The 15,193-nt window shown below is 37.3% G+C and overlaps 1 protein-coding gene across 1 annotated transcript in view; it reads right to left on the bottom strand.

The window, feature by feature from the left end:
* CUBN (cubilin) overlaps nucleotides 1-15,193 on the bottom strand; it is a 250,291-nt gene that overhangs the window by 144,618 nt on the left and 90,480 nt on the right. Inside the window, exon 29 of the mRNA XM_054593125.1 lies at nucleotides 1,367-1,548. Within this exon, the coding sequence (XP_054449100.1) occupies nucleotides 1,367-1,548 (182 nt within the window). The remainder of the gene's footprint in view (nucleotides 1-1,366; nucleotides 1,549-15,193) is intronic.

Here is a 15,193-nt window from a genome sequence, read left to right as displayed (position 1 = left end):
CATTTCCCCACCTTGAGTACTGCCCACCTCTGTATTTTTATACTCGTTTACAGGGAGTGTTGAGTGGCAGATGCATTCAGTTCGTAGCTCCTTCACTCACCACCCTTGTGGCCATGGAAAAACCCACCAATCTTTCTGAGCCTCTGTTTGACAGTGGTGAAATGGGGGCAAAATCCCCCCTTACCTGACAGGATTATTGAACATTCAAATGGGAAAATGGATGTCAAAATAGCTTTGTAAACCGGTATGTCAATCACAGAGGCATTTGGATGTTTTCATTCATTCCAAAAATACATAGTGTTTACTATTTGCCAAGTGTTCTGTGGCCCCTATGGGTATAGCAACAAAACACACACACACACACACACACACACACACACACACACACACACCCACCCAGCCCTCTTGGAGTTTAAGTTCTACCAAGTGTTCTGTGGCCCCTATGGGTATAGCAACAAAACACACACACACACACACACACACACACACACACACACACACACACACACACCCCCAGCCCTCTTGGAGTTTAAGTTCTACCAGATAAAGAACTCTTGTCATGATGTGCTACACAGTTGCTTTTCCTATGGGGGGTAGGAGTTTTGTGTGCACTGGGAAGCCTTACATTTTGCAGATAGGTCAAAGTTCAGAATAAATACTATATGTAAAATCTCCTGGTGACTAGATCCCTGCAATAAAAAGCGGATTATAATAGATTCTCAAAGGCCATCATAATTATCTGAGATAAACCCTCTGTAGTAGTGTCAGAAAACACTACTTACCTTCAAACGCCTCCTACTGCCTCAGTGGCCATTTTGTTTACAACCCTCTGCAGCAGATGCGTTTTGCACTCTGCTCCCTGTGGGCCCCTGGGGTCGCAGCTGCAGCTGAGGTGGGCAACTCCTCAGCTCAGGCCATGCCCCACCCAGTGCCTCTGCTCTACGCTCCGCACTGCCTCTCCAGCAAGCTTCCTCAGACAGGCAGTGTGGGGCTTTAACAATGCCAAGTGCATTCTTCCATCGTTGGAGGTGGGAGCTCAGGCAACAGTGCCTGGTGTGCTCAGAGGGATGATTCTAAGGTGCAGTCTACACAGGAGGTCAGAGGGTCCTGGCAGGATGAAGCCCAAGTTGCCCACACGGGGCTCCCTTCACTCCTAATTCAACCGCCACCATCAAGCGTTTAGAGGAACCCAAACTGAGACATTAATACCATTTGTCTGTAAATGTCATTCACAAAAAGCTGATACTCACCAAATTCTCTAATAGAATACCGCTCTGAACACTGGAAAGAATTTAGGAATTTTTGCAGTGATTTCCAGTTCTAGCCGAAATTTTGGAATGTGCTGAAAAACAGCCTAAATTCCTACCTCCAGGACGTCAAACTTGCAGCTTTGGTGATATTCCACATCAAAGTCGTGGATGGTGAGCTGAATGCTACTCCCAGGGGCCGTGTGAATGTACCATATACACTCCTTGTTGGGGGGATACGTATTAGGGTAACCGGGGCTGCTGAAGGAGCCCGTGTCCCCTGACAAGTCCGCACCACAACCTATTAAAACAGCAAGGCTCAGTCAGTTCGAAGAGAGCACTGGCCACTGGGAACATTTTAAAAATCCAACAAACAAAAAGATCATTGAAAATGCACATGACTGATTTAGGAGAAGAACCATAAAGTTATAATTAAGCAGTTATAAAACGACAAGGAAAAAATCATGGCTACAACTTATTAAATTTATTATTTTAAAAATATATTGATTATATCATTTTTGCAATAATTTTCAGGCCTTATTTTCACCACATCAAACTTTTGGTAATATTTTCAAAATGGCGTTCTAATTTTTAGATTTTTTTCCATTATACTTAGGTAAGAATTACAAGTAAGAAGTACAGTAGACTAAGTGGGCACTATTCGACAGTGGACACCATGTCTCTCAGTCTTTAGTCTCCTTGTATTTAATATATTATTTCTAAGTGCTTTGCAGGCCTAAGGTCTAGAATTGTAAGTGTATATTAATAAGGGAAAGAAACCAGTCTGAAAGGTATGGTTTCAAATGTATGACCAAACCCACAGAATGTACAACACTGAGAGTAAACGTTATGGATTTGGGATGATTATGATGGGCCTGTGTGGGTTCATCAGTTGTAACAAATGTCCCACCTGATAGAAGCATTGGTAATGGGGGAGGCGGGCCTGAGTGGGGTCCGGGGTATATGGGGACTCTATCTTCCACTCAATTTTGCAATGAACCTAAAACTCTGCTAAAAAATTGATTCTATTAAAAAACAATAAATGATATAGATCCTGACCTAGGCTACTTTTATCTGAAAACCAGAAACACATAAAGAACAATCTATAAAACACAGGCATGGGAGAAGACTGAAGCATATGTTTTACGAATGTTTTATGAATGAATATATCATGCTGTAGAAGGTGATTAAGGCAAATCATTTTAACAAATAATCAAATGCTACAATGTGGTATACAGTGAAAACAAAAAACTCTCTGAGTGCTTGGATGTGTTTTACACATATTTCCTATTTTAATCCTTATAATAACCACACAAGGCAGGTACTATTAGTATCTGCATTTCTCAAATGAACAAATCAATGCAAATAAGCGTCATCTGGCTTGAGGGTTGGAGCCCGGACACTGATGCAGGCGATGTGGTTGGGACCTGATTCCTGCATGACACAGTCTCACATCCTTTGTAGGGACTCAGATTTCAGAATGGAGAGGGAGAGAAAACTTACAGAAGAAATAAAATCTGAGGAAGTCTCAAATTTTAAAGACAAAGTTAGAAGATAATTAAAGATAAAATTAGAAAAAAAGAGAGAGATTATCTTGTTTCCTAATAGCAAGTGTTGATGATTAAAAAACATCGTTTGCTCTGTTAACATAGCTGGGCCTCCTTTTCTACTTTTTTCCCAGGATATTCTTTATTGGTTGGTAAATTCCTCCAAGTACTTTCTCTTATTCTGTATCAAGACTTTTTCATGTTTAAAAATAATAGTGCCTCTTAATTCCATTATGAATATATATGCATTCTCACATGAATGGAATTAAACTGCCATGCCTAGAAATTAAACTGCCATGACTGAAAATTTTAGACACTAAAGCTGAGGTCATGCCCACCTTATGCATATTTGTTCTGTATAGTGATTTAGAAAAGTTTTTAAAAAGCTCAAAAAATACATTCTCTACACAGAATCTCCACTTAACTAAAAAGAACTGGAGAATTCTAAGAATCATGATGCCATAAGAAATCTGATTTCAGCTCAACATGTTACCATCTTCTTGAATTGTTATTTTCCTGCTTCCATTTGAAAACCTCTGTGTTTTCAGACTTTATATTTGTATCAGAGCAGTATCTTTCCTATGGCCTATAAAGTTCCTACTTTTATTTCTGTTTAAAGCCCTGTGAAAAAGCTGTTTAAAATTAGACACGCAGACATTGTTTATGGACCATGGTGAATGTTAAAAAAACACAAATGCCATGAAAGATAAGAAAATGTTTTTCCTACTACAACACATGGAAAGTACGCCTGAAGCCAAAATCAGCAGATTGTATCTATCCTCAGTACCACTGCACAACTCCAGGGGGCACCAGTCACAGAATATTTCATGAAATGACACTTTAAAGTTGTCCAATGCAGTGGCCTTTATAAGCCACCTTAAAATATAAAACCTAATACTAAATAGGTTATAGGTAAGCAAAGCCATTCTGTTACCCCAATATATTTTAACATACATTTTCAATGCAATACTTACAGTTCTTGCTATCAGTTGTATTGCATTAAATAATTGAAAAAAGTCTTTGGAGAAAAATAACTCTGTGGTCAAATAATATAAAAGAGAGCAAGAAAGGGAAGCTTGAGTATCTCATTCTGCTTTTTTATTTAGCCTCAGCCCACCAGACCATCTAACACAATTTTTTTTTATTATAGTTGATTCATCTCAAAATCTGTACAACATTTTTCCATTGTCTTTTCCAATTGTTTTAGGTTTCCTTATAAATTCCTTTTTGAAAATAACAGGATGCCAGTATCATTTAACTAGTTGCTGTAAACTGGAATGATAATATCAGGTTCTTGGCATTCAGTGATGCTTTGAAAAATTACAGTACTTCTTTTATTTATCCATTTACAGCTCTTAAGACCCAAAGTGTACTTTCCCTAAGATTTTAAACAAACATAAATTAGGTTTATAAAAATATAACCAAATTTTACTTTCTCTTCTCATCAATGGTGGTTATATGTGTGTCTTCTAAAGAGAAATTCCAATACTATTAACAGTGATACCCTATTGGTGAAAAATACTGTGTGGTTGTGAGAAGAAGAGGAACACTCTTGGAGCTTTCTATTTCTCCTTCATTCTCTCACTACTCCTAAGGGATAACATATCAGAAGGTAACAATTTTGATTTAAAAGTTCACATACAAATAGTATAAATGAATTTAGTGATAGTGATATTGTGAAGTAAAAACTATCAAGTACTGGAAAATAGTTTATTCTGATAATTATAGTAGAAACTCTGTCTTTGAATATTTAAATGTTAAAAGAGATAAAAGTAAATTTCTAATTCCCATTCATTCAATAAATATTTATTGATCAAATGCCATAGTACGAGTTGTGTGATAAAAGCCAGGTGTAGTTAATGTCTATTAAAAAAAATTCAATCACAGACGTGGAAAGTGCCTTTACCACACACCCTCCTGCAAGTCATTAAACTCTGTGCTTTTCCTTCTGTTTTCAAAGAGTAATTTCAAAAAGTTTTTATTTCAAAATAAACAATCGGTGAATTATATTTTATTCTTCACATGTTAATTGGTGATGTTACAAATAAAAATAAATAAATCATGCCAGGGTACTAAAAGATATTTTTAAACGTATTAGTTTCTGTAATACAAAGTTAGCATGAGTCTCTTTCGTTAGTAATCTCCAGTGTATGGGCGAGCAACGCTGATCAGCATTCAGCCAGCTGTGCTTCACTCTCTTGAGTATCACCCCTTTTCCCTAGATTTTGGGACACTTTGACAAATATGCTCTTGGCACTAGGCAAAGGAAAACATGCCAAAATATATGTTTTAAAAACTGAAAAAATGAACAATGTCTGTTTTTCCTATGCTCTTTTTTAGAGACAAGAGAAAACATAGTCACAACAAAATTAGGAAAATTTCTATTAACAAAAAAAGATTAAATATGTAATTAATTATGTGATACTTTGCTTCAGAAATTCAAGCTATCATTAGGCTAACTGTGAAATATTAGAACATGAATTTGGAATTATATAATTATGGATAAAAATTAAAAATTATAAATTCACACCAAGAGTTGAACTTTAAAAATTATAAATGAAAGCAAATAGTTATAATTCAATAGATAGTAGAGTTTTTAAAATGTATAATGTGAGCCTTCTGAATTATATTTATGTAGTTTTCCACTTCATTAGTTGCAGAAAAAAGAGTCAGTTACAATACAGAAATGTGACTTAGAACCTATATCAACGCATGCTAATCCACTGTTAGCAAAAGAAATACCAAGATAATCTAAAAATTCTATTGTGTATAATTCTGAAGATCAGGAATGTGTTCTAAATGCTGAAATGAATCATAAGCTAAATGATTTAATTCTGTCTCATCAACAATTTCTTGTTCATATTGAGTAGCAAAGCTGTTCATTTGATTTGATTTACTATCTCTCCATTTCCTATGGTAGAGACAAGATTTGTTTTTGTTTTATTTTTAATAAAGATTGTGGAATTCAAAAAATTAAATTGGTAAGCTGTTTTACGTATGTAGTTGTTCTCAGGGTTGCTAATGTCTAATACTAAAAAATTTCTATGTAAAGCACCTTAATTTTTCTTTCCTACTAAATTTAAATTTACTTGGGGCCAGGAAGGAGGAAAAATGCTTTGTTCCCTGTACTATTTTCCTTTGTGTGGGTTTTAGGATTTGACAACCTCTTGTTAAAATGCAGTTTCTCTTGAATGAGTCACAGAAGAAAATGAGTTTGTAAATCCATCTGTCCATTTTGGAGATGGAAACAACAAGGTTTCTGGAAAATCTCAAGTGTCTACATCATTTAGAGTAAAAATAATGGTACAAACATATCTACAAATAATAAAGTAAATGAAACTGCTGAGAAAACACATAGTTTAGCAGCCTATGCAATAATTTTAAAAATCATGTCATTGTCAGGTAGGCCTGTGACTTTGGGTGGGTGATTAGGGGCCTAGAAGGGCAGGAAAGAGAAATGGAAGAAAGACTAGGCGGGACATAAAGTAAGTTACATCACCCAATAGCTATCAGGAAATAAAATAAGAGGTGATGTTTACACTCCCAGTATCCTCTTCATCATCATGCTGTCTGGTTGAATGAATGATAAAATGTAACAGAATTAGTATTCAACCTCATAGGGTTGTTAAATAGATTAAATGAAAGAACCAAAGTAAGGTTTTTAGCTGAGTGTTGCATATGATAATCCCTATATATGTGTTGTAATTTAACAGTTTATCTGGATATAGGATGATATTAGAGAAATATTTGCAGCTAGAAGAGGAATTACCATACCAGCTAAAGAGCCATTGTGAATAGCTGAGATACAAGAAATCATTTATTCATGAAGCTACCATTAAGGTAGTTCATATTTGCATGGAAATTCAGTTTTTCAAAGGGCTTTTAATAAGCATATTACCTTATTTAAAATTCATAACCCCTCTACAAGGTGGGCCCATTTTAGAGATGAACAAAGTGAGGCTCAAGAAAGCTACTGGACTCACAGGTCACATGTGAAGGTTAGATCTGGCGCCAAACCCTGATCCTTTCCCACCCACAACGCCCCAACGCCCAGTTCTGCGTTCTCTCCACTCTGCCTTACTGGGCACTGCTGCCCTGCCGCGCTGGAATGGCAGGGCCGAACACTGGCCGCTCTCATTACCGATCTGTCCATCTACTGAGGACAACATCGCCATACCAACCTGAAAAAAATAAATACAGCCAAAATCTATTTTGTTTAATTTGAGGAGAACCTGACAAAATCTAATAGATTAACATCATTAGACATCAGCTGAACCGGAATAAAATAAAGTCTTGAAGAGAATCATACGTTTTTCAGTTTTAATTAATTAATACTTGCAAAATGTTTAGTACTGGTGAGTGATAATCTGTTTGATTCTATTTTCCTCCAAATACCCTGTCATGAGCTGAAAGGAAGCGCTTACCTTATCAACAGGAAGCACGTGTACGTACTGAACTCATACCAAGGAAGAGTTAAAAGCTGTTCCTAAACCTGTTTCCTCATGGAGATAATTTAAATCTTTTTCATAAAAGGACTTTGCAAACACTTTTTTGGGGTCTAAAGCAAGAAGTGAGTTATAAATTTTTTTAAAAAATTCAGTATACTCTGATATCATTTCTGATAGAACTTAATGTATGTTCTATCTTCAAGGTTTGGAGTTATTTTTTAAATGAAAGAGTTTTAATAAAAGCAAATGGGCAATGAAACAGCTAAATGGACTAAGAGGCAGAGCTTCAAAGGTACATTCCATATTTCCCTACAATTGCTCAAATGCTTTTCTGCACTTGGCATTTCCCTGAAACTATGTTCCATAAACCAATAGCAGCAGGAGGGCTGCCAGCTTGGAGCTGACGTGGCCCAACTATGCTAGGAGAAAAGGAACTGAGAACAGCCTGAAGAAGACATCTTCACATAACCGTATCCTATAATTTTTTAGGAAAATGCCTGATAAATTAGTGGTCAATGTTAAAAAGAAGCTGATTCCACATAATTTTTTATAAATGTTTGTTCTATATCTGTGAAATACATCATAGGTATTTTAATAGGGATTGCATTAAATCTATACACTGCTTTGGGTAGTATAGACATTTTGCTGATGTTAATTCTTCCAATCCATGAGCACGGTATATGCTTCCATTTATTTGAGCCTTCCTTAATTTCCTTCTTCAGTGTTGTGTAGTTTTTTGAGTACAGGTCTTTGACCTCCTTGGTTAAGTTTATTCCTAGATACTTTATTTTTTCTTGTTGCTATAGCAAATAGGATTTTTTTCCTGATTTCTCATTCTGCTATTTTATTGTTGCTGCACAAAAATGCCTTTGATTTCTAAATATTGGCTTTGTATTCCGCTGTTTTTCCAAATTCACTTATTATGTGAAGTAGTTAAATGGGGAAGGATTGAAGGTGGGAGGGAGTGGGTGGGGCAGGGGAAACTGGTGGTGGGGAAATGGAGACAACTATACTTGAACAACAAAACAATAAATAAATAAAAATGAATCAAAAAAAGAAAGTAAGGACTTTTTAAAAAAAGGAATTGAAAAGCCTAAGTTTACAAAACACTCTAAATTATGATGTTCCTGTGCTTCATATGTATTTATATGTATTTTAGTACATTTCTATTATTTAAAAATAAAAACTTTCTCTTCCTCAATACCTCACTGGTTAGTCCACTTTCCTTCTGGAAGGTACCAGGGAAATGTGTGGAGAGCGTGGGGTCACAGGGAGAAGTTACCAATAGAGACTCTTCCAGTAGCACAGGTGTGACATGAAATGGCAACTAAGTGTTCAGAATTTGGGGAAAATCCAAACCAAGGCAAAGTTGAACTGGTTTCTAGAGTAGACAGGCCTCACTTCTGATGCAATGAGATATGCAAATAATGTAATTAAGATGATTTTGAATAGAAACTTTCAGGTCAGGGTGGGGTGCTGTGGAGAGCAGGACCAATAAAATGGCATTGGTCCAGTCAAGATAGCATAAAGCATATGAAACATAATGGAGTTACTCCTGTCAACCAAGAGGGCTGTCAGTCAGCCATGATACTTTGGTTCAAGAAGGAAACTAAATCATCCTAGACGCATCTGACAAGGCGACACACCGAAGATCTCTGTACACATGAGCAGAACATCCATGTCTGCAGAGCGGGACAACCCATAGAAAGGCTCCTGGAGAAAATCCCCACTTGCCATCAGGGTGCCAAGACACTTACCAAGGGGCCCAGAAGGGTGGAGGACACCAGTCTCAAGGGTATAACCAAGGCAGGCGTCAGACCACTGCTGAGACAGCTGAGCTCCACACACAGGAGCTGCTCCACGCCATGCTGATCTCCTGACTGACATGCCGCCGGAGGCTCTGCCTTGCTGGACTGAGGACTTTGTCTGCCCCACCTCCCACCTTGCTCTGGAGATCTTCCTTTGCAAGGTGCTGACGGTTGCCCTGCCCACTGCGCTGTCTCCCGGACCTGTTGACTGAGACTCTGGGGCTCAGGTTTGTTATCCCCCCTTGATTGCTGTATGTGTGTGTGTTATATTTCGCTCAGATTGTGAGAGTATGAGTAGGATATTAATGTGTGTTGATGTCCATTTTGAGTGAACCTGCATTCAGTAAAAGCTGAGCAAATAGCAGAGTTACCTTGTGTGACTCTTGCCAGTTCCTTGGTGCCAGGTTGCTCAGTAGGCAGCTCGCTCAAGAGTGGCACTGCTGACTTACAGGATAGTCCATATTGTGAACATACACTTGGGACAGGTGTGAAGGTGAAGAAGAATGTGAACTCCTTAAAATGACCAAATTTATCTGAAGGTGACTGTGGCATGTATAAGAACCATAAAAAGTCAGCGATTCTTGGTTTGATTTTACCAGTTAATTTCCCAACAGTATAAAAGTATACACCACTCTCTGGAGAAAGGCATATGATAGGTATCTATCCTACAAAGACAGGAGAATAAAATCAGATCACTAGTCCTCTCTGAAGACAGAGCCAAGAGGAGAGCCCCAGAATTCATCTGATTTTAAGGATTTGCAGTTCAATTTTCTGGGGGAACTTTGTGGGTTAGCAATTATTTTGAGAGGACAGAGACATAATCTGGAGCAATTATGTGATGAAATCAGAGAAGAAAACTAAGTAATATAAAGACCAAGGAATATGAAATTCTTCCGAGGAAAAAGAAGATGGCAACAAGAAGAAGGAAGTCAAAGCAAGGTGACTCCAGGAGCTAAGAAAGTTACCAAAAGCTCTGGAACCTCCTATATTGGGTTGAATTGTGTCCTCAGCTATCGTGTTCACATGGAATATGTAATGTGACCTTATTTGGAAGTAGGGTTTTTGCAGATGCTATCAGGTTAAAATGAGGTCCTACTGGTTTAGAGCAGGATTAAAATTCAATATAATTGGTGTCCTTATAAGAAAAGGAAAATTTGGTCACAGACCTATAAAAGGACGAAGTCCTTATGAGGACAGAGACAGAGACTGCAGTTACACATCTACAGACCAAGGAAAGCCAAGGATTGCCAGCAAGTCACAGAAGCTAGAAGAAAGAAAGAAGGATTCTGCCCTAAAGCCTTACAAGGATGGCCCTGCTGATGCCTTGATTTTTGACTTCTAGTCAAAACTCTAGTTGACTAGAGTTGACTAGTCGAGTTGACTAGTCAGAACTTTGAAAGATAAATTTCGGTTGTTTAAAGCCATCTAGTTTGTGATATTTTGTTATATCAGCCCTAGGAAGCTAATATACGCCCATCCTTTTCCTGATAAACAGGTAGAAAACTAAAAGGCAGGCAAAAAAATGATAGCAGCTATGAATGTAACATCTGAAGGAGTGTGAGTCTGTAAGCTTGTCTTACTCCCTCTTATACTAACTACTTCCCATTTATCACACTGAGGTTTCGATGACAGTTGGTTGATGATAAGTTTAGAAGGTAGTCTATTTTAGCCTGCTTGGGCTGCTGTAACAAAATACCACAGGCTGTGTCGCTTAGGAACAGCAGAAATTGATTTATTGATTGATTGTTGGGTGAGGGCCCTCCTCCGGGTCACAGACTTCACAGGGTAGAAGGCAAGAATCTCTCGGAAACCTCTTGTAATGGCTCTAATCCCAATCACCTCCCAAATGCCCTGTTCCTCGTACCATCACCTTAAGGGTTAGGTTTCAACACGCGAATTTGCAGGGGACACAAACACTCAGACTCAGGTAGATCTACTGTTCAGAAAACCAGATGAAAACTTAGGGCTAGGTACCACATTAGGAGAAAACAAGCAAACTCAAGAACTAAGGACAATGATTTGTAGCATTGAGGAGTCAGTAAGGGTTTGGAAACTTTCATCTTCCATAAGGACCTCATCCCAGCTCCAGACTTTGAGAGAATCATTTTGTCTGAATGATTGCCATATAGCCATTGACGTGGAGTACAGTTACCTGTTTTCCATGGCAGGGACAATTTTTTTAAAAAGTAGAAGAATAAGGCTATAACGTGAAGTTAATGACTTGTAAAATAGACACAAAGAGCTTAAATATCACTGCTGTCCATAGTTACAAAATGACTTTTAAATTACTATATAAAATGTCACATAATATTCAAATTCAAGATTATCCTAGCCCCCTGATGTTCTGAGATGTATTACCATGTTCCACCTTAGCACACCATTAAAGAGAAGTGAACCCAATGAGCCATATTGTAGGATTTTCAAAAAATATAAATTTTAATTTTCTATATATTAAAGAATAAAAACCTTTCATTTTCGCCCAGAAAATTATAGCCAATGTCATCATCTTTTCATTTTGATTAACTGTATCTTTTTCTTTCTAATCTACTCATTCCAATCAAATTTTAAAAAATTATTTCTCAGCAGAAATACTTTGCTTACAAATCAGGAGAAATCAACCTCTCTCTCTCTCTTTCTCAGGTATTTAAAAAAAATTATTGAAGGTTTCTGAACAAAATATGTATTTAAAAAGTATAAAAATATCTCCCAAGGAAATGAAATAAGAGCAAGGCAACAATCCCCTAAAATAAGTAGTGATGCTTAAGGCTACTTTATGAAATCCCCAAAGAGGCAAAGACAGAGGAAATGTGTTCTTTTTATGTGATCTCCAAGTTCAACCCTCACACTTTTATTTAAAAGTATTTATTCTAAACCTGCTTTCTGTCAATTTCATTATGTTGGTACATAGTGCTCTTGCAGGAAAAAACTCACAAGCCTCTCTTCCCTAAGGCTTCCTCTGCATCATTTGACCTGTAGGCCCGCCCCACCCCACCCCACAAATTCCTTCTCTCACCATTCCCTGACTCCTAACCGTTTTTCCACAGGGAGGCTGCTCCACATGGACACATGAACAGATGCAGGCAGCACCAGCCAACAGCTGTGATGTCCTCTGACCCTCCCAGCTCTGTCCAAGCCGGAACCATGAGACTGTTTTCCATGACTGCAATACCAGAAGGAACGTCCCTTGCAGGGCAAAGCTGCAGGCATCCAAAGCTGCAGTCCTTAGCCTACAGGGGGCACGACCCTCTCTGGCTGGGCTCCAAAACTGACTGAATCCTCAAGGGCTCCACTCCACGCCTCGCTGTTTACCTCTATCAAACCAACTTGTTTAGGGGAGGGGCAGCTATCCTTTCACTCCCCTCGTAAACGAGTGGTAACAGTAAATCATCTCTGTGGTCTATATCAACCATATGTAGCAACTCCAAAAGAAGAGTACTTTCCAATGACTGATAAAGCAAGTATTGTGTTGAAGAACAAATATCTGCGATTTTGAACTCATTTGTGAAGTAATATGTTTCCTGGCATTATTGCTACTTGAACCTGAAGAAAGAATAAATTGTGTGTTTTAGTGGGAAGACCTTGAAACCAGAACATTTTTTAAGTGGGAAAGACAGCATACATTCATCTAAAAACCATTCATTTTCCTCAATGGGAATTTAGTTGCAAAATTACCTGTGTAAAGTCTAAACTTCACTCATTATAGTATCATTTAATCTATTTTGGAATGAAAAGTTGTGCAGAAGAATTGCTGGCTTTTAGGCAGAGTGCAACTATTAAAACAAAGGCCCTGGAGTTTGACACCACACACTTGGTTTTGTGTTCTGATTTTATCACTTGCTGGATTTGTGAGTTTGGAGATGTTACTTAACTTCTCTACAACTCTTTCCTCAGTTTTCTTGTCCATAATATGGGGGTGATGATGCTCATTTCAGAGAATTATTGGGAGGAGACATGAGATACTTTTTAAAACTCTAACCAAAGGACTCAGTATTATTTTTTAAATCAAGTCTCATTTTTTAATGATGACATCAACATTTTAAGTGATTGTATCATTTTTAAATAACATCAATATTTTTAAAATAATTGCTTGGTCCAGAAATAATAAATGAGGTATCAATCAAATCAATGCACTAGACATTTAAAATCATATTTTCATTTACTCTGTACAGGGCAACAGAGTTTATTTTTAATCATAACTAATGTCTTAAAATAAATTTTAAATTATATTTAGGTAGTAAAATCGATATTAGTTAGCCTGAGAGTAGTCTGTAAGTATAACTAGGAGAAAAACCAGCGACAACCTAAATTAATGTCATTACTTACGTAGAGAATATAAAATTCTATTAAGTCTTCCGGAGTGTTATTACTCTCCTGTACCAGAGACTCAGTCCTTGTTTTATGAGTCACTGCCAGTGGAGGCTGGCACTAGCTTCTCTGAGTACACTGTGACATACACGTTACACAAGACCTTGGATACGTAATGTTAGAGACAAATATGGCAATATTTGAATAAATGCTCAAAAAAAGAAACCTCTGGGGACAAAAATTAAGGTTCTACAAGGAACCTCATGTTTGTTCTGTGGGGGTTTAGTCATTTTTGACTGCTACAAAATTTGAAACTGTGAAAAAAAAAGTGTGGTTTCTTTTTTTCACATTATATGAAAAAGTGTGGAATCCCTGAGTAAGTCTGTGCAATATCTATCAGAGATACTGTCGCTAGGGAACCAGAACACAAACAGAAGATTCCAGAAACCCTTCCTTTGGCCCAAATCTCAAGGACAATTACAAGTTGTGCAATACATGATTTGGGAAGGTCATGGTTACTTGAGGGTTATTTTTTTTTCTTTTTATAACTGTTTCAAAAAGTAGCAATGGAAATTGAACTACAACTTTTTCAAAGAGTAGTGACATGGGAATTGAACCCACTGGTTACAAGACTAAGAGCCAACATTAAACGAAGGTCAACTATGTGTATGTGTATATTCTGCTGTTGTCAAGGAGGCAAGTAATGTCAGGATTTAGCTTTTCCACTCATTCTGAAATGTCTGCATTTGTTTAGTGCTGTCTCTGATTGCTAGGACCTTGCTGGACAAATTCAGAGGCCAAGGCAAAAAAAAAGCTGCAAGATTTTTTTAGTACATTATTATCCCAGTTTTACAAATATTATTATTTTATAAACAAATTTTTTAAATTAGCATCATCCACAAAGAACTTCTTTGCAAAAAAAAGAAAAAGACATAAATGAGAACTTGCCAAAAATAAAAATCAGACACAGTGGCATAATGCAGAAATCTTTGCTTTGGTTCTTCACTAAGGCTGTATTCATTTGCAGTGCCTGTGTTTAAAAATTCTCTAAGAGCATCACAAAGACAATGGTTTAAAATATCAAATAGGCTGAAGTGGCTAGAATAAGCAGGGCAGGATATAGCATGTAGGAATGTGAAAGAAAGTCTAGTCAGCATTTAGGGAAATCAGTTTTAACATAAACAGAACTACTTCTTAGAAGTGCCTATTGTACTTAAATTTTTACCCAAACTGAACAGTATTTCTTTTATCTTATTTCACATAATATAATAAAACAATCCCAAGAGTCTATGTTTGTCTGTATCAAAAGATTGCTTACACACTCACTGAACAAAGAATGCATTTTTTATCATAAATAAGGTTATTTTAGAGGCAGACTGGGACAGGTGTTTTACCATTTCTCTCTCTTGGGTATTATATATCAACACCTAGCAGGAAGTAACACTATGAAAGAAATTTGTCACCAGCAGAGAGAACGGTCTCTGTCTGAGATTAGGACCAGACAGTGTGACTCACATCCCATTCTTGTGAGCACGCCCTAGAATCTTTGCAAACCACCATTAATAAATTTATTTTCATTGTGAACATCATACCTCCAGATTGTGAATGTCTGCACTGTGCAGGAGCAAGCCTCAGGACAGACAAGAAATAAAATCCAAGTTCTTGCAATGGCTCATATCAATTGGTCTCTGACAATCTGTCTTGCCTCAACTTCAATTACGCCCTTTAGCTCAGTATTTCTCAAACATTTTGGGTTCATTAGCCCTTCTAAGGAGTCTTCTTAGTTATATTTTTCCAAACCCTCCCCCCTGAAATTTTAATAACAGATATACTGTGTA

This window comes from Pteronotus mesoamericanus, unplaced genomic scaffold (genome assembly GCF_021234165.1).
Source record: "Pteronotus mesoamericanus isolate MK-2021 breed Mesoamerican mustached bat unplaced genomic scaffold, CSHL_Meso_final contig_130, whole genome shotgun sequence".
Classification (NCBI taxonomy): Eukaryota; Metazoa; Chordata; class Mammalia; order Chiroptera; family Mormoopidae; genus Pteronotus; species Pteronotus mesoamericanus.
This window is presented reverse-complemented; position numbering and strand designations above follow the sequence as displayed.